The sequence below is a fragment of the Muscardinus avellanarius genome (assembly GCF_963383645.1).
Source record: "Muscardinus avellanarius genome assembly, chromosome: 10".
Classification (NCBI taxonomy): Eukaryota; Metazoa; Chordata; class Mammalia; order Rodentia; family Gliridae; genus Muscardinus; species Muscardinus avellanarius.
In genome coordinates, this window is record NC_137796.1 from 33293361 (window position 1) to 33312162 (window position 18802).

General features: G+C 42.4%; 1 protein-coding gene across 2 annotated transcripts in view; it reads left to right on the forward strand.

The window, feature by feature from the left end:
* Window positions 1-11105: 11105 nt before the first annotated feature.
* The window catches only part of TOX3 (TOX high mobility group box family member 3), a gene marked incomplete at both ends in the record, with an annotated part of 103705 nt that continues 96008 nt past the window's right edge, over window positions 11106-18802 (forward strand). For both annotated transcript variants that reach the window (XM_080702186.1, XM_080702187.1), the window contains one exon: window positions 11106-11192. In XM_080702186.1, the coding sequence (XP_080558312.1) occupies window positions 11106-11192 (87 nt within the window). The remainder of the gene's footprint in view (window positions 11193-18802) is intronic.

The window sequence follows — 18802 nt, forward strand, 5'->3', positions numbered from 1 at the left end:
TTTTTATATCCCTCTTCACTTCCCAAAATGCTATCATTCAAATGCTTTCTCCAGGAAGCTTCCTCTAATTACCCTGAGCCTAAATGATCTCTCCTTTCTCTAAGCAACCCTAATGCACTATGTGTTAAAGTGTTTGTTGACTACATTAGCAAGAGAATGTTCCTACAATGGCTCTGATTATTGTGTTTCATCATTATAACACTTTCTCTGTGTCTTATAATCTTTAGGGTGGACAAGGGTCATGATTTTCTCCATTTCTGAAACCGTAGCACCACATACTTAGCATGGCACAGCAAACATCTGTTGAAAAATAAATGACCGTGGGTTTTGGTTCTGGACAACATGGAGTAACAGCACTCTACCTGTCTTTGGCATCAAACACAGGTATAAAACTTGGCACTTTGCCGGGTGTGGTGGCACACACTTGTAATCCCAGTGCTTGGGAGGCGGAGACAGGAGGATTGAATGGTTCGAAGCCAGTCTTGCTGGCTTAAGAGACCCTGTTTCCAAATAAATATAAAATAGGTCTGGGAGTGTAACCCGGAGATAGAAGGGTTTCCAGGAACCCCAGTACCACCACCAAAAAACAAAAACAAACAAACAAAAAAACTTGGCACTTAAAGCACACAGCAAGAACTAGGTGGTGTCATTTGCAGAATAGATTAGAGAGCTCAGTCTTTCAGGAAAACAGTAGCTGACGTGTGGTTTTGGACTACAAAGTGGGTTTCTTTAGACCAGTTAAGTGCAAAAACTTTCTTTACCTCCTTTATCTGGGCTTGAAAACGACCAGTTCCACAGAGGTTAAGCAGAAAGTTGGATCTTTCATGGCTACAGTTTGTTGTCTTTTTTATGGTTATGTGACAGACTAATAAGGTGTGTAGTAATCTCACTGCAACTTGCCCAATAAGGGGTAGAGAGAGGTACATGTAGGGGTAAGAAAGAAGAGAGAAGTCGAGGAAGAATGATCTATAATTCTTGGGGTGCCATTTGCATGGCTTGGGAAATTGGCTTATTTTATTTTTTATTTTTTTAATATTTATTTATTTATTTATTTTTGCAGTACTGGGGATGGAAACCAGGGGCATTCTACCTCCGAGTTATACCTCCAGCCTTATTATTATTTTTGGTGGTACTGGGGTTCCTGGAAGCCCTTCTCCCTCCGGGATACACTCCCAGACCTATTTTATACTTTTATTTTATTTCTGGAAACAGGGTCTCTTAAGCCAGTGGGGTTGGCTTCGAACCAGCGTGATCCTCCTGTCTCTGCCTCCCAAGCTCGGGGATTACAAGAATGTGCTACCACGCTCGGCTCCAGCCCTATTTTTTTTTTTTAAATTCTTTATTTTGAAACAGAGTCTCACGGAGTTGCAGAGGGCCTCACTAAGTAGCTGAAGCTGTCCGCGAACCATGTTCCTCCTGTCTCAGTCTCCCAAATGCTAGGATTACAAGCGTGAGCAACTATGCCCGCTGGCTTACTTTATAATGAAGGAAATATTCTAAGAAATCATAGAGAATCACTCTTGTTTGTTTGTTTGAGGTACTGGGGATTGAGCCCAGGAGCCTTCTACCTTTAAGCTACACCCCAGGCCTGTTTTTTATTCTTTATTTTGAAACAGGGCCTCACTAAATAGGCAAGGCTGGTGGCAGACCTGTGATCTGCCTGTCTCGGCCTCCCAAGTACTAGGATTATAAGTGTGCACCACCATGCCCAATGAAAATCACTCTTTAAAAAAAAAAAGAGCTATTTCCTCCGGGGGGAAAATGAGATACTTAATGACATGATAGTACTGGGATGATAGGTCAATACACAAGCAACCTGATGATAAAAATATCAAAAATGGATTTTAAGGGCTAGAAGAATCCAGGACACTCATGGAATTTGTTTGAGTAAACAGAAAAAGGACAAAAAAGAGGTAAAGAAGGCAGTAGGTAGCATGGAGGCCAGCCTGAAAGTCAGCCCCACGAGGTTTATGGGTATCACTTTTACTAGCCATTCCACGTTGAGACAGTCTAACCAAGCCCCATTTCTGAAAGACCTTTTGAACTTCAGTGCATTCTTTATTCCCTGCCCGCCCTGGGATCCTGGGTGTGTGTGTGGGTTATGGGTGAGTAATCTGGAGAAAGTGACAGTGCTATTTCACTGCACAACTCCAGGGGGCAGCAGCCACACTGCACTCAAGTAACAGAAGGAAGCTGTCTTTTCCTTGCTCACCAGTAGATTCAACAGGGAGGAAACATGATACTTTTCCCTGAACCACTTGCGAAGATCATGCTTCTGTTTAATTTCTATTATATATTTAACAGTTCTTCAATTCCCAAAGCTCTAGTTTAATTTTTTTTTAATATTTCCCTTTTCTTCAACAGGCTGTTGACACAGGACAGAGTGAGCAGATAAAGCTAAATGATTTTGCCTGCTTTCTTTAAAAAGAAAAGCTCTTGTGCTAACTAGGCTCACTTCTTTAAACATGTTTTTTTTTTTTATAAAAAAGTGCAAATCCTTTAATCTAACTTGTAAAACATTTAATATTTTGGATATACGGTTTTAATGACCATCTGAAAGTCACGGCGGCTGGACAATAGGAGCTGCCGGACTATTGTGCACTGGCCACAAAGCCATGAGGTGGCTCTTTCTCTCGGGTCAGGAGGTCAAGCTCCACAGCATTAATTTTGCTGAGTTTCTTTGTTATAAATAACAAACAAGGTCATTTATTTTCATTTTCTTGTTTCTAATTGCATGCATCGACTCCCGAGGATGAACTCCATAAACAGGTGGCTGGAATGCTGGGGAGAAAACTTGAAACTGTTCCAGAAAAAGAGGGCATGTCCCACTCTGGCGAAACAGTTTGATGAGGTAGAGATTTAGTCACTGCAGGATATGCACCTGCACTATTACTCGAAAAGCAAACACTCATCTGTTTGGCACGCTCAGATCTATGTAAATTAGGGGAGATTATTTTGCTGCTAGTCCTTGGCTGTTCTGTGATCAAACGCAATTGTTTCCTATTTCTTAAGAAACAGAATCTTTATTAGACTTGGTTCTTTTTTTTTTTTACAATTTTATTGTTAACTGTAGAGTTATTAAAAATAAGATGCGGACTTCCGGGAAGATGGCGACCGAGAAAAGCGGGGCTTAAGAGTCCCGCTAACAACCAATCTCCATTACCACAAAAAGAGCGCCTTTCATAGCCAGAAAACACCATCACCAGAAAAACAAAAAAACCACCAGGCTCCAGAGAGAAAGCGGACTGAGAACAGAGCTCAGGGCCACAGAGGAGACACACGCGCCCGAGGACGCGGCAGCAGCGCCATACTGCCGGCGGCAGCGGCGAACTCAGCAGACGGCTACAGCAAGCCGAGGTGAGCCGATGCAGAACAGCCAGGCGGGATCTTTCGGCGCAGACAGCATTTAAAGCTCCCAGTGGCTGAGCTCAGCACACGCTGCAGGGATTCAGAGTAGAAATCAAAACCAGAGAAGAAAAAATACGCCAGCCTCATGGCCGAGGGCGTGGCAGAGGCGCCATATTGCCACCGGCGGCGGCAGCAGCAGTGAATTCACCGAGTCCAGTACAGCTATATCTGCGTACTCAAGAACAGTGAGTCAAATTGCGGGCCACAGAGGAGAAATCGCAGTATTGTGCCTCCTGGGACTTGACCCAGTGAGGGAGTGGTGGTGGCAGAGTTATCACACCATAGGAGAGCGTGCAACCTGGCACCCCCCATAGTTTAAAGCAGCCTCTATCGACTCCCTGGGTCGGAGACTCTGTGATACAACCCAGTAAAGGAGTAGTAGGGTCTGAGATAATACAGACTCGAGATCCAGAGCACCTTAAGGAAAGCCATAGTGACCCAAGGGAAGAACCCAGAGAAGGCACAAACCTCCGAAATCATGGGAAAGAGGAATAACACTGAAGTAATGAATGTGCACAACCCCACAACATCAGAACCTGATAAAACAGAAAATCAGAGATTTCTAGAAGATCAAATCAGGAAAATAACTGTAGAAATAATAGAGGTGCTTCGAAAAGAACTCAGAGAGAGCCAAAAAGAGATAAAGGATGCAATTAATGAAGTAAAGGCCTCAATTCAAAGCACAAAGAACCGATTAGACCACATGGAGAACAGAATCTCGCTCTTAGAAGATGAGCAATCCAAAAATGAACGCATAGTTTCTAATCTAGAAAAAAATATCCAACAGCAGGAATCTGACATTGAAGAAATATGGGCCCATCTTAAGAGAGCTAACCTAAGAATAATTGGAATAGAGGAGGGAAAAGAAAGTGATACCAAAGGGATCAACAATCTCTTCAAGGAAGTAATAGCAGAAAATTTTCCAAATATAGAGCAAGAGGTTGATACACAGATCCAGGAAACTTATAGAACTCCCTTTAGACAGGATCCGAGAAGAGGATCCCCACGCCATATAATTGTCAAAATGACCACTGTGGAAGCCAAGCAGAGAATCTTAAAGGCAACAAAAACAAAGGGCCAAGTGACATTCAGAGGCAAACCAATTAGAATCACTCCAGACTTCCCAAACCAAGTCATGAGAGCCAGAAGGGCTTGGAGTAACATATTCCAAACTCTGAAAGAAAACAACTTCCAGCCAAAAATTTCCTATCCAGCAAAACTTTCTATCAAATTAGATGGAGAAATAAGAAGCTTCCATGACAAACAGAAACTGAAGGAATTTATGTCTTCAAAACCAGCGCTAGAGAAAATACTCAAAGAGATTAACTACAAAGAAGAAATAGGTAACACTCACCAGAACCAGAGAAACAAGAGTTTCCATCCAACAGACAACTAAGATTGGTTATCTGTGGAGATTCATTATTTATGTTAGTCTTTTACCTATCTCTAAATTGTATTGTTTGCCTTTATTGTTGTTAATTTTTAGGATTTCTAGTTGGAATATTAATATATCTTCAGATATAGCATTTGGAAATATTTTATCCCATTCTATTAGTAACTTTTAACTCTGTTTACATTGTCTTTGGATATACAATATTTTCTTTTATTTTTTAGGGAGTTTGTATATTCTTCTGTTGCCTGTGCCATTGAAATCATATCCAAGAAATCACTGCCAATTTCAATGTTGTGAGGTTTTATGACCCAGATTTTCTCCTAAAAGTTTATAGTCTTAAGATTTATATTTAGGTCTTTTATCTATTTTGAGTTAATACTTGTATATGGGATTAGGTAAGGGTCCAATTTTATTCTTTTCCATGTAATTATTATTTTTCAACAATATTTAGTTAAAAGAGTATTATTTCTACCACCAAATCTTCGTGGAAACCTTGTCAAAAATAACTTGACAATATAGGGAAGAATTTAGCTCTAGGCTTGTATTTAATTCCAATGGTCTATATATCTGCCTTTAGAACAGTACTACACTGTTTCAATTATTGTAGCTTTATATGGTTTGAAATCAGAAAATATACATCTTCTAGCTTTGTTTTTGCTTCGAGATTGTTTTGGGTATCTAGAGTCCATATTCCATATCAGGATAGATTTTTTTCTGAAAAATAAATATATGATAGTTTCACCTAAAAAAAAGAAAAAAATATTCTCTGGTAAGAAAGAAAGCAAAAAGAAATATTGAAATGTTATCTTTAAGTCATCAAAAGCTTGGTATCAGACAAATGAAACTGTTATGTGAGATTATCATTTTTAATTTTGGATAAATTGCTATAATACTAGATGTCAACCACTAAGCCAAGCATGGGAGGGAGGGATGGGGAGAGAATGGGGTGGAGATCGGGTGGGGGCTGACTGGGCGATGTGTGCATGTATGTCTACAAAAGTTTGTATCCCACTATGATGTATGAATACAGTGCACCAATAAAATAAAATTAAAAAAAAAAAAAAAAAAAAAAAAAAAAAAAAAAAAAAAAAAATAAGATGCCATATAAATTAAGCCTAGAAACACAGATGCTTATCACAGAAAGGATGTCATCAGAGGTTCCATCTATGAAAGATATTTGTGTACAGTGCTACGTGGATCTGTCATGGAAGGGTTTAATGAATATCTGCCTAATGATTTCCTCTCTTTAAAGCTCCTATAGCTATCCCTGAGTGAAAAATAAAATGTGGACTGACCCCCAGCCATTTGCTCAGAAAGCCTGGGTCTCAGCTCTCATTGTTCAGCCAGTGGTCTTTGTGGGCACAACTGTGGGGCCCCTCCTGTTGTAAACCATCCCGGCTTCCTGACTTTCACTCCGTATAAACCTCCTCCCCCATTACTACCTTTGTCTCTTTGGGGGAAAAAAAAATCTTTTTTCACTTGAGCAAAATAAAAACTACTCAGTATTTGTTTCTGGAGTGTAATTATAAACTTCATTGTACATTCTTCCTGGCTTTGATGCTTATCTTGAAGAGTTCAGTGAAAATAAATTGTTTTTATGAAAGCAGAGAAACCATTTGATAAACACACTGTCTCTGAAAATTGTTCCTGCAAAAGAGGTCATTCTTTCACTTTAGAAGAAATAGAATATATTTCAGAAAACAGGCAGGCTGGCAGTTTAGGATTTTCTGTGAATACAGAAATTTTTTTTAAGGTAGGGTGTAAATACACTGAAAATTGCACACCTCCTGATTGTGTTGAGTGTATTGGTTTCTAAAACAGCTTTATTGAAGAGTGGCTTAGGTCACAAGCAAGTGCTTGCTGCATTTCATATTTCTGGGAATGAATTCTTGGCTTAGTACTCTTTTGCTACTAGGGTTTTGGGGTTACTGTTCCATAATTACTATATATCTGTCAGAACCTATGTCTGCATCTATTCTTAGTAAAAGTAATAGTCCACAGGGGAAATGATTCGTTTTGCAGAGCTCTTCTTGTGCCTGGTGGTACAGAGACCAGTATGACCAAATCCAGTTGTAGTAATATGAAAAGTAACCTTATGGACACAACTGAATATATAGATTTGTTATCATGGAAAAAAGTTTATTTTTTCCATTTGCCCATGCTCCTTATATTTTTGACCCAAATAAAAATATCAAAGTCATTTGCATTTCCAGAGCAGAAAAAAACTGGATTCATTGAAAACTGAAACTCAAAATGACTGTGTGGGAATTTTGCCCCCACACTCTAATTCCTGTATAGAACTCTCTCTGGGTGATTAGTTTTAGATCCTACACTGGAGACATGTAACGAGGGCCCCAAGGTCAGAGTTCTTCCTTTTTACCATGAGCATGGTCACTATAGTGAGAGCGTTGGTAGGTCTTGATTTTATCTGCATGTGACTTAACTATAAGTGAAGTGTTGATTGATTCTCTGACATGAAACTCTCTTAAATTTCGTGGAGATGAGTTCTACACACATATTAAGAATCCAGTCTGGATAGGAATGCTATGCTTTATGACATGAAGCCAAATTCAGATAGAAAAGCAACTATCAGAGGTTTTACCAATATAATGCATTAGCTGTTACTATGGGAATAGATGAGAAGAAACTTAAGTAGCTCTGGCCTGTTAATTTCCATTTGGAGCTGCTGTTAATTTGGCTTCATTACATATTGCAAACAAGGATCATAATATTTGGATAGGACTTTTCATCACCAAAACTCAAGAGAATGAAACTATATAATGTTTAACAGTATCCTCATCTCATCTGGGCAAGCAGAACATAGAGAGGTTAAATTACTTTCACAGATTCCTAAAAGTGGGAGTCCCAGTACGATTTCTGGTTATAAAACTCAGCAGGTTTAGATTTAATGTAGCCCTCTTGGGGGAACTTCTTGCTTAATTTTGGGCCAGAAATAGTAGAGAAGTTTACAGAATTCTATGAAGATGTAGTTTTCTCATCATGTGAAAGTTTGTGTATTTTTCTCATTGTTTTAGTTGACATGAACTGTTCCGTTAGAAACATTAATAAGACTGACAGTTTTCACCCCAATCATATAAAAACTCTAGAGTTTTCTTATGCTCAGAAATTTTGCCTGCAAAACGGATTCGTCTTCTGTCCTTCTTAATAACTGTTAGCACAGTTCAGCATAAATGTAAAGCATATTAAAGATACATTCTTGGAGAAGTTTCTTCAAATTCAAGGCTAATCTGGTATAAAGGAAACCTTTGTCTATGGCATTTTAGAGACGAGACTGTTCACATACTGAAAAAAGTGATACCCTTAAGATGATGAATAACATGACAGTTACAATTGCCTTAAAATTTTTAGAGCATCATTCTAAAATATTTAATGGACGGGCTTTAGATCTCCTGGAACTCTTAAAATTAGATTGTATTTCAAATGCAATGGAGAGTTTAATCAGATCAGTTCTAAATGAAACATTTGATCTTAGTTTTCACTTATCCAAAAGGGCCTAAAACACTAGGTTTGCAAAAGACCCCTGATTCCCAGGGGGAGATTGTTCTTAACCAAACCTGAGTCTTGGATACATTCTTTTCAAATCCTTAACCTTAACCACATTCCCTGCAAACAATACTACACTATTAAAGCATTCTGCTCTTTTCCTTCTCCCCCTTTTCCCTCCCTCTTTTTACATTTCTTCCTCCAAAGGCGTTTTCCTTCTAAACATCTTTTGTAAATGAATTATTTATTGTAAACAAACTATGCACCAAACATGGTCCATGGATCCTGCAGTAATCCAACAGTGTACTATCCCTCCCTTTCCAATACCATGGAGGCATAGAGTCTGGCCTCCTTTACATTATATGTGGATCTGTTCACCAGTTTGCTTTTCTCAATAGCACCAGTAGCTGTGGCTGGACGAGACAGATCCCCAGGTGACTGGATGGGACAGGGCATGTATACATGTGTGTGAGTGTATATGTGCTTGTGTGCAGTCCACTTCATAGTTGTGTGCAGTCCACTTCATCCTTCTCTTCGAGGGCATCCAAATGTGTCAGGTTGGAATTCTTGTTCTCATTCACAAGTGCCTAAAATAGTGCCTAGTACACAGCTCCCTCCTGCATCTAAAACTTGCTGTTAAGTGCATGGAGGCTGGGCAGGACCGTCAAGTGGTCAGGCAGCCTTCTTAATGGCTGCAATGTTCTCGTCCTACATGGCTCAATATACACATCTGAAGTCTTGTCATTCAGTTTCCTAATCAAACACCATACTCACAACTTTTGTTTCACAGACTAGATCATAACAATGTGATTCAGACCGATAAATATTGTCATATTCTCAAAGGCATTTGCTTCTGAAGGAGGAAGGGACTCTTAAGACTTCCAAAACAGTGGGCAAGAGGTGTCTAGGATGTGACTGGGCATTCCTAACTCCTGAGGGCTCTTGGGGCGGGCTTCTTGCTTCACTTTCCCCAATGCTCAGTGCAACACATCAGCCCAATTTCAATGCTGGTTTCTACTGCAAAGAATGTTTGTCTGCCTGATCCTGGAGGTCTGATTTCAACTTTGGGTTTACTCTCTGCAACACTGATTATACTTTCCTTCATCCTCTGTAATCAAGCTCAGATTGCACCAGATGTAAGACAGAATGAGCAGAAGGTGAGGAAAGCACGTGTGCAAAGAAAAACTCAGCTCCCAGCCTTTTGGGCTCCTTTTAAGAGCTATCTGGGTGGTTGAGGAGGGGGATTCTTTTCTGGTACCGCAGGTCAGCAGGCTGCTCCTCTCCTGTGGCCAGACCCTGCACTATAAGGCCATTGTTAAATACTCATAGTGAAACTTAAAGGACATTCTCTTTCCCGACAACAGGTGGCCACTGCAACCTCCAGCTCTGATTGGTGGAAAGGCCAGAGGCGCCCAGTGGCCCAGAGAAAGGGCCTCCACTTCTGCGTTTCAAGAACTTACTCAATGGGGTGTTGTCCTGATAATATCTCAGCGCACTGCCAATTTGTGCAACCCGCTGGGCCATTAGGGAGCGCCGCTGGGTTGTCGGCGTTAAATGGAAGCTCGGGCAAGGGGGATCTGAGTCAAACCAGGGATAAAGTGAGCAGCGCTTTCCTAAATACACAGCGCTCCTCTCCCCCGCAGTCTCCCCCACCCCCACGGTCCTGCTAAGAGAAGAGCAAACACACACTTTCACCTAACTGAAGTTTATTTTTCCTGCTTGGTTCCAGAAAGATAATATTGAGTAAAGGAACACACACAGGTGTCACACGCCCGGGTGTCGACTTCGGAGAACAGAGGAAATGAAAAGAAACCCGTGCAAAGTTGAGGCCCCGGGCCAGCAAGGGTGAGCGAGGGACCACACTGTTGTGTGTCGGGCGACATATTTCGAAATTTCTTCCCAACTGTTAAAGCAGCTCCCAGATAACTGAACTAGGGAGGGGGTGCAGAACTCGCGGCCCCTCTTAACATTGCTTCAGCCCGAGCCAAACTCTCAACTCAAAGCAATAAAGCCCAAGGGGATGGGGTGGGACGGGGGAAGAGAGCTGGGGCTTAAAAAAAAAAAAAAAAAAAAAGAGGGGGTGGGTGAGTGCGGCGTGGGGGGAAGTTAATCACCCAGAACCTTTTAGGAAAATAGGGACATTTTCCCTCTCTCGGGGAGCAGTGACTGATCCGCCGGGATCCAGTTACTCAAATGCCTGGCGATTACAAACAAGAGCCGAGAGAAGACGGGGAGCACCGACGCGAGGCTTAACCCGGGAAGGCTGCCTACCTGTGAAAGGTCAGGCCCCAGCGCCCCGAGGGGAACACCCCGCAGGTGCACCCGGGGTCCCGGACCCGCGTGCTCCGGGGCCAGGTGTGCGCGCGCGGGGCGGGCGGGGCCGGGCGGCGGGGACAAAGGCGCGGGCCCGGGGCGCACCGGCGGCGGGCGGGCAGCTGCCCGCGCAGGGCGGGGCGGAGCGGAGCGGAGGGCGGGCGGCGGGCGGCGGGGAGGGGCGGGCGCTGGTCTCCGCCGCGGCTCGGGCGCTCAGTCCGCCCGGGAGGAGGAGGCGGCGGAGCGGGAGGAGGAGCACGGCCGCCGTCCCCGCCTCGGCCCGCGCACCTGAGCTCCGCCGCCCCGCGGGGCGCGTCCCCCGGGCTGCCGCCTCCCGGCTCGCGTGGCCGCGCCTTTGTGTGCGGCTCGCGGGCTCCTCGGGCTCGAGCCCGGGTCCCGCGCTCCGGCCCGGCGCCCCGACGGTGGATCCCGCGGCGGCGGCGGCGAGGAGGCGGGCAGCGGCCCCGGCGAGCCCCGGCGCCCCGCCATGGACGTGAGGTTCTACCCCGCGGCGGCCGGGGACCCCGCCGGCCTGGACTTCGCGCAGTGCCTGGGGTACTACGGCTACAGCAAGGTGACCGCCGCCGCCCCGGCTCGGTCCCCGCCGCCCGAGGAGGGGACGGGGCGCCCGGCGCTTCTTTGTTGCGGCCGCGGGTGCGCACGGCCGTGGGGAGGGTCCGCGCCCGGCGCCCCGGCCCCGCTCCGACGCCCCGGCCCCGGCGGCGCTCGCCCCCGGCCACCCGGGGAGCCCCGAAGAAACTTTTGCGCGTGCCCGGCGGGACCTGGGCTGGAGGCCGGGCGGGGACCCCGCAGGTGGCCTCTGCTGCCCCCGCGCCGGGCGCTCGGCACCGCGGACCCCGGTGGCCGCCCCTCCCGGGCCGGGGCAAGGAGGGGCCCCTCTCGTTCATTTTTTCGGGGGGGGGGAGGTGATTAAGTTTTGCGTTCCGAGGGGATCGGAGTTGCAGACCTCCGCCCCGCGCCCGGGGCACCCCACCCCGCGCACCTCCCCGGCGCCCACTCGGAGGACCCGGCACCTCTTGCAAGGGCGGCGGGCGCAGCGAGTCCGCGCCGGGCGGCTCGGGCGCCGGTTCTCCCGCCCCCCTCCCCGAAGCCCCGGGGGCCGAGCTTTGGAGACAACATCACCCCGAGGCGAAATTCAGAGAGAGAGAGAGCCAGCAGCTCCGGAGGGCCTGAGCCTTTGCAGTGTGCTTTCCTTCCTCCTTCCCCCTGCTCCTCCCCTCTCTCCCCTGCTTTTCTTTCCAATCCTAGTTTGTTTTTGATTGCTTGGATAACCGAGGAGGAAATAAGGAGCCTGCTGAAAGAAAGGTGCCATACAAAAGTAATAAATACATAACAGGAAGAAAAGGAGGAATCGTCCCTAGAGCGAGGAACGTTTTGCCGAGCCCCGTGGCTTGATGGAGGCTCGCTCCTGTTCCTTCCTATTTGTTTATACTGCCTTCCAACTCCAGTGCTGAAGTTTGTAAAAGACCATCAGTGTCTCTTTGGCCGCCCCGGTGTCATCGTGGGCCAGCTCCGCATCTGGCACCGAGCGGCCTCCCAATAAGTAGGGAAGGAAGGGGCTTTATTCAGTGTTTTTAACCCTTTGGTGGTGGGGCGTTCCTGCTCTCGAATTCCAAGAGTAACACATTAAGTATTGAAAAGCGGAGCTAGGAAAAGCTGATGGCTTGTAGCCAGAGTTAAGGCTTGGTTTCTGTCCTCTGATTTTGGATTTATTCAGGTTATTAAATGCTTTAAAAAGTCCCCCATGTATGCTCAGTCAGGGACTTAGGCAGCCTAATTAAGTATGTAGTGTTTCTGAGAATCCACCTAATTGTTCCAGTGGGGTATTATTTATCTCCTTACAACTTAGCCTGTGTATGCAAGCCTTGTATAAACTGGGCATGCTCTTATTTTTGGAAGCCATTACCTTGTCTAATGTAACTACTTCTTTCCCTGATTTAACATCAGCAACACTCAAATGACACCAAAATAGAAACCTATTGTACTAATCCAGCCACTGCAATGGTGGCAAATCTCGGTTCAGTAGGATCCCAAAGGTACTTCAAGGGACCAGAGGAAATTGTGGGTGTTCAGTGCCTGTGCTGCTTTTTATTTTCTGGGAAAAGCTATTTTAACTTCGACTCAGAACACTTATTTCAGGGAGGGCCTATAAAACTTGAAAACAGACATTATTTCCTGAGATACTTGTTCAACTACTGGAGTGTGCGTGCAGCGGGTTCCCTGTTATATAGTTCCTTAATCGAGCTGTGTATCTGGAATATCTGACTCTTAGGAATTCAGCAATCTGATCGTTAGTGCTGTGGGTACCCAACATAGGAAAGTTAGGTACAACGCTTAATACCGGGAGAAAGAAAATTGTACTTATTCTAAGGGGCGTTTCCTTTTACTTGTAGGTAAAAAGGTGCAGCAATCCCTAAACCGAGCCATTATACTGTATTTTCCTGCTCTTAATTTCAGGAGTAAAAATCCCTCATTTTATTTACTGTAATTCTTCTTTGTACAGGGAGTGTAGTAGAAGAGGAAATGTTAACTTTATGAGTATAAAACAGCAAGTGCTAATTAAAGGTTTATAGCATTTTGTTTCACAGCTAACTCGTGTGTCTGAAGTGCCGTTTAGTGTAGGTTTATATTGAAAGTGTAAAACTTAGCACACAAAGACTGCATTTATTTCATTTGAAAATACCTACAATCACTCATCTCTTAAGACTTTTACTGACCTATCTTTCTGCATGGGAAATGATAGATTTCCAAAAAAGTGTGATTTTGCTCTTTCTTGTTTTAACTATGTCTGGAAAACTTTAGAAGGAACACAGAACTCTGGGCTCCAGGCGTAACAAGTGAAAAGTTAGCGCTTATCTTTAAATTTATTTACAAACCGTGAATAATAGGGTTTCATTCATTTCTCTCTCTGACAAATGACCAGAGTCCTTTGTATAAATTATATGTGAGTGTATTATCTTTACGTTCTGAGTATATGGACCCTTTTTAAATGTCAGTACTCATGAAAGCATACTCTGTCTATGGAGAATGGATGAAAGAGTTTTGAGGGTTCAAAAGTCATTGCAAGTAGAATAACTTCAAATAAAATATAGCCAGGATCATTAAAATCAGTTAATAATTCATGAACCAGCCACTGATGTATCAACTTAAAGTCATCTCTATTTTCTAAGGGCTAATTTCCATTTTAATTTCAAGTGGAAAATCTAACTGTTTGAACATTTCTTTTTCTGATGTGGCTAACAAACTGAACTAAATTTTAGCTATTAAAAAATAGAAAAGTCATTATGTGACTCAAGTGAATTGGTGACCTATTGACCATACGTATGAAATTTTCTTTCCTTGGGTTCAATTAATTTTCTCACCAGTAATAAAATAATATGTAGAGTATCAGTTAGCATACAGTTGTCAGAAAGCTGCTACCCCCAAATAAGATACTGTATTAAACATGAGTATAATTGAGATAATATCATAGTACGTTAATAATGAACTTGGACTCACCTCTACTAGTTTTTTTCTGCGTATTTTTAGATTTTTTTTCTTTTTAAAATATGGTTATTGGCTTTTTATCCGTATGTTTTACTCTCTCAGTCCCAAGTCTTACTAATTATTATGTGTTATTTATTGATTGCTCTGCTTAGCTAAGACATTCCAGTGTTAGTGCCTTGACTTTTACCTTCTTAGGCCTGTCTCCTCCTTGACTAGCTTGAAGAACAAGAGGAACTGAAGGTCGATTTGTTATTTTTCTCTCTTCTTGGGGACTGTGGTTCAGATTGAGAATACATTGAGAAAGGAATTTGATAGAACCTTTTCCTAGATTGATATCTTAACACTAGCATGAGAATTAATTGCTTTATTTCTGGGGTCTGGAGTGTGGGGGTGTTGAATTTTGAGAACAGATTGATAGATTTCCATATCCTTCCATGACAGCTCTTCAAAGAAGTTATTGAAGCCATATTATGAAAAAGAAACAAAGTTTTTCTAAAGACCTTAGACCAGGGATTCTTAGACTCAAATGCCTACAGGAACAGCCAATTAACAATACAGGAGGATAGGATTTGTGGCCAGGTGGAGAATATGCCTGTAATAAAGGGGTTGCCTTGTTTAGCATTAGTAGATTGTTGCCAGGCCAACATTTAGGCCAGTATCTCCACATTTTCCTTTTTTTCCCCCAGGAGAATGATAATCTGAATTTTTATGTGAAATATCTCAAATTTTAAGTATTGGCAGTAAATTAACAAATAATTGAACATTATTTTGTGGGACCCTCAAAACATGTGTTGTGCAGCTTTTTGCAACTTTTCCTTTAGACAAATCCATATGCAGGTGAGGATTCAAAAGTAATTTTTAATAAGTTATTTATGGTATATGTTCAACTATGTGGGCAATTCTATTTCTCTATCCAGCTGTGTGAATAGTCGAATGCATGGAGTAGACCTGGGTAAAGAAATTTATGTTAGCCATGAAGAAGACTAGTCTTAAAGCAGAATGGTTGGTTTCAGGTTAGTACTTTGAGGAACTTTGTCAGACCCAAAGAACTATTGATCTGAGTTCCCCTTCACATCATGTCAAACACTGAAATGCACCTGTCCCTTGCATTTGATATGATATGACACCATATCTGAGTTGGTGTTAATCAGTTGACATGTTTACACTTAGGTATTTATTAATTTTAGTTTGTAGTGTTTTTTTTAATGTTGCTTGCTGATTCATTTTCTTCTTTTCATTTCAAACATTTTTGTAGGTCCTTAAGACACTTGCAGTTCAAGGTGTCCTGCCTATAGTGACTGTTGGATAAACTACAGGCAACTAACTAGAGATCTTCAAACTCCCCATTTAGCCCCTCCAGACAGTGGAATGTTGGTTAGAAAGATACCCCGTGTTCAGTAGAGATGAGCCAGGGAAAATTAATTTTAGTCGTTTTAGACGAAGCCAATGAATGTATGTGGTTACAGTATTCTAAGTATGTGTTGATATTTCAAGAACTGTCTCCTGCTGGCCACAAACTACTGAGGAATTCTTTCATCTGCTCAGTATTTAAAAAGTCCCATTAGTTGTTTGTATATAAAAATCTTTGCATGTAAATCTGGATCCCGGCTTTTAATTTTTTTGGAATTAATCATAAATTTGGCAACCCTGAACCTATATCCACACATGGAGAGAGCTGCTGGGAGCCCTCTCACCAGTACAAACACCGCAGTTCATCACGCTCTCCATTTTCTGTTCTCCTTTTCTACTCTGTCCTCCCTGTTTCTCTCAGGTCCGGGAGACTTTGAGTTTGAAACCTTTGACTTAGAAAATACCAGATTAAACAAGTAACAAATGATGCTCAAACCTAGTGAAAGGAGGTTACTGTCTGTTGAGATGATAGACAAAGCACAACTCATGGTAGTAGGGTAATCAAAGAGATGGCCAAAGTAGTGTGTGGTCATTTTAAACGTATCACCCATAGGCACCACCCAGAGAGCTTGTTGTAGTGCAGACTTTTGAATTTTACTCCTAGAAATTTGATCCATGGGTCTGGGGTTTGGCTCCCAGGTGGATGCCCATGGTGTTGAACTGCGGACCAAGCTCTGAGTAGTGTGGTTCAGAGTAAGGCGAGTTTACTCTTGGTCTGTGTTTAAGTTCAAATACTTTGGGCTGTAGATAGAAGAGAGTCTAGCAGACAACCTGTGTACACCATAAAGACGTTTACTTACAAATCTCTAGGTAGGCAGTCTTGGGCTCTTTGGATGGCTCAATCATGTCTTCATAATCTTTTTATTTTGCCAGTGTTGAAGTTTCAGCACTTTCATTGGTCACAAGTTGTGCACTCACATGATGGTGCAAAAAACAGGAAGTAAGGTAGCAGTAGTGGGCAGTGGTCTCTTTTGTACACCTCTTGTCAAGAAGGAAAAACTTTTCTATAAGGCCCTCTCTTTTGTTGATAGAAGGTTTGCCACTGAGTGCATTTGAAGAATTTTGAGTGGGCCAGTGGTTTGATGAAAGTTGTACTTTGTGAAGATGCATCTGGCCTTTTGACTGGATTGGTGTAGGGTTGAGCAGAGCTAGAGAGAACATGTAGGATGTTATTCTTTAGCCGAGGTAAGGTCAGGGAGGTGTTATTATGGCTGCAGGGGAGACACAGGCACCCAAAAGAACATCTCTGTAATTTGGCAAGGGAGGAGGAGGAGACAGATGACTCAGGGTTTGAACGTGAGCTCTGGATGAATGGTAAGAACATGAGCAGAAGCAGTCAGATGAGAAGCTGGTTTTGAAGAAAAGATAAAGCTGACTTTGGCTATCTTGGTGGAACATTCCCATGGAGACTTACAGTGTGTCCCTATCAGGAGAGAGGTCACGGTTGAGGGATCAAAGTTGATCTTCCTGCTTACAGTGAAGTGATGGAAATGTACTTTCACCCTTCCAGGGCTAGGAATCAGGAGATCAAGGATATGTTCTTGATCTTGAGAGTTGGAAGGTATTGCTAATTCCCCTCCCCAGTTAGTGAGGCAGTACTTGAGGAGGTAATATGTGGAACTCAGATTATTTGGAAATCTTACTACACTATAAAAACAATGGTATAAAAAGGAATGTGTATGTGTTTACATGATGATACATCCTTATTTCTCAATAGATATTGGAAGGAAACATTCTTGTTTGCAGTGCCACTGAACCCAGGACCTTGTTCATGCTAGGCAAGTGATCTACCACTGAGTTATATCTCTAGCCCAGGAAACATTTTTAAATGAGAATGATGCAATAGCATAATTTATCATATCAGCCATTTATGAATGAATATTCAGTGTTTTCCTTTACATAGGAGTTAAAAAATTTCATCTTGTGAGATGTTATATATGTCCTAAGTATCTTAGAAAATTTGTTTCAAGTATGGTTAATAAGGAGGGACAGGATTTTTGCTAAAAATTTGTTTCAAGTATGGTCAATAAGGAGGGACAGGATTTTTGCTAAGTATGTTTACAAATTCTAATATGTTTTGAAGGCAGATTTAGGTCCTTAAAGAAACAAAATACCCCATTTAAAATATAAGGAGTATAGAGACTTTTACTCAAGGTCCCTGTGAGCTCCTGACAGGTTTTATCTTTGTCCATTGAGTAGATCATTTTATTTTCTTTGTTTCCTAGGTCTGTGTTCTTATCTTCCTCAGGGAGGCCATCTTCTCTTAAATATGTTCCACGCTTTTGTAAAACATTTGCCACTGGAAAATGGTCCTTCTTTTATGACTAAAACTGTATCTTTAATATTAAGCTTGCTTTGTTTAAAAAAGAATAATTTGAATGTCTCCATAATCCATAAATTAAACATTTGGCCAATAGCAAGACTCATTTGAATTTTACTTTAAATACATATTTGAATGATGTACACTCCATCTTTTGACAGTGCTAGATTTTAAGCGGGGCCCTTCTATTCCAAGTGGGGCAAGTTTAATGTGGTCTTATGTATACTAACTAAATTGTTTAGATAGATGAATTATATTAGAGATGGTGATGGGAGTATGCTTTTACATTTAATCTAAATTGTTATAAGTAACTATGTCATATTATGAGGCTTTCCAGTACTTTCTGTAGCTGCGATTTGTAATGAGCAAGGGATTTATTGTAGAATAGTACAAGTTCTATAGTTTCTTTTAAAAATCTCCAAGGTATAGGAAGTGCAAGTCCAAAATGCCGAGCTGACTTGAAAACTTTTGTGAAATATGTATGCTTGGTTGGAAGTTGATTTTCTTGAGAAACAATAAGTTAAATACAGAAATACTGAATAGTTGAATGCATAGTAGATCTGTTTTTATAGCTCTATGATGTGTACCTCTTTAATGGTAAACTCAACAGTAACTAATTGGCTTATTTAAAAAATTCTAGCCAGGCGTGGTGGCGTACGCTTGTAATCCCCGCGCTTGGGAGGCAGAGACAGGAGGATCGCGCAGGTTCGAAGCCAGCCGCGCGCACTGGCTTAGGAGACCCTGTTTCCAAATAAAAATGTAAAAATAGGTCTGGGAGTGTAGCCCGGAGGTAGAAGGGCTTCCAGGAACCCCAGTACCACCAAAAAAAAAAAAAAAAAAAAAAAATTCTAGTAAAAAAACTTAATGGAGAAGTAGTTAAAACAATTATATTGGTTAGAAATGCTTTGGTTCCAAATTTAAAAAATAATTTCTTCCAACTGAGTTAA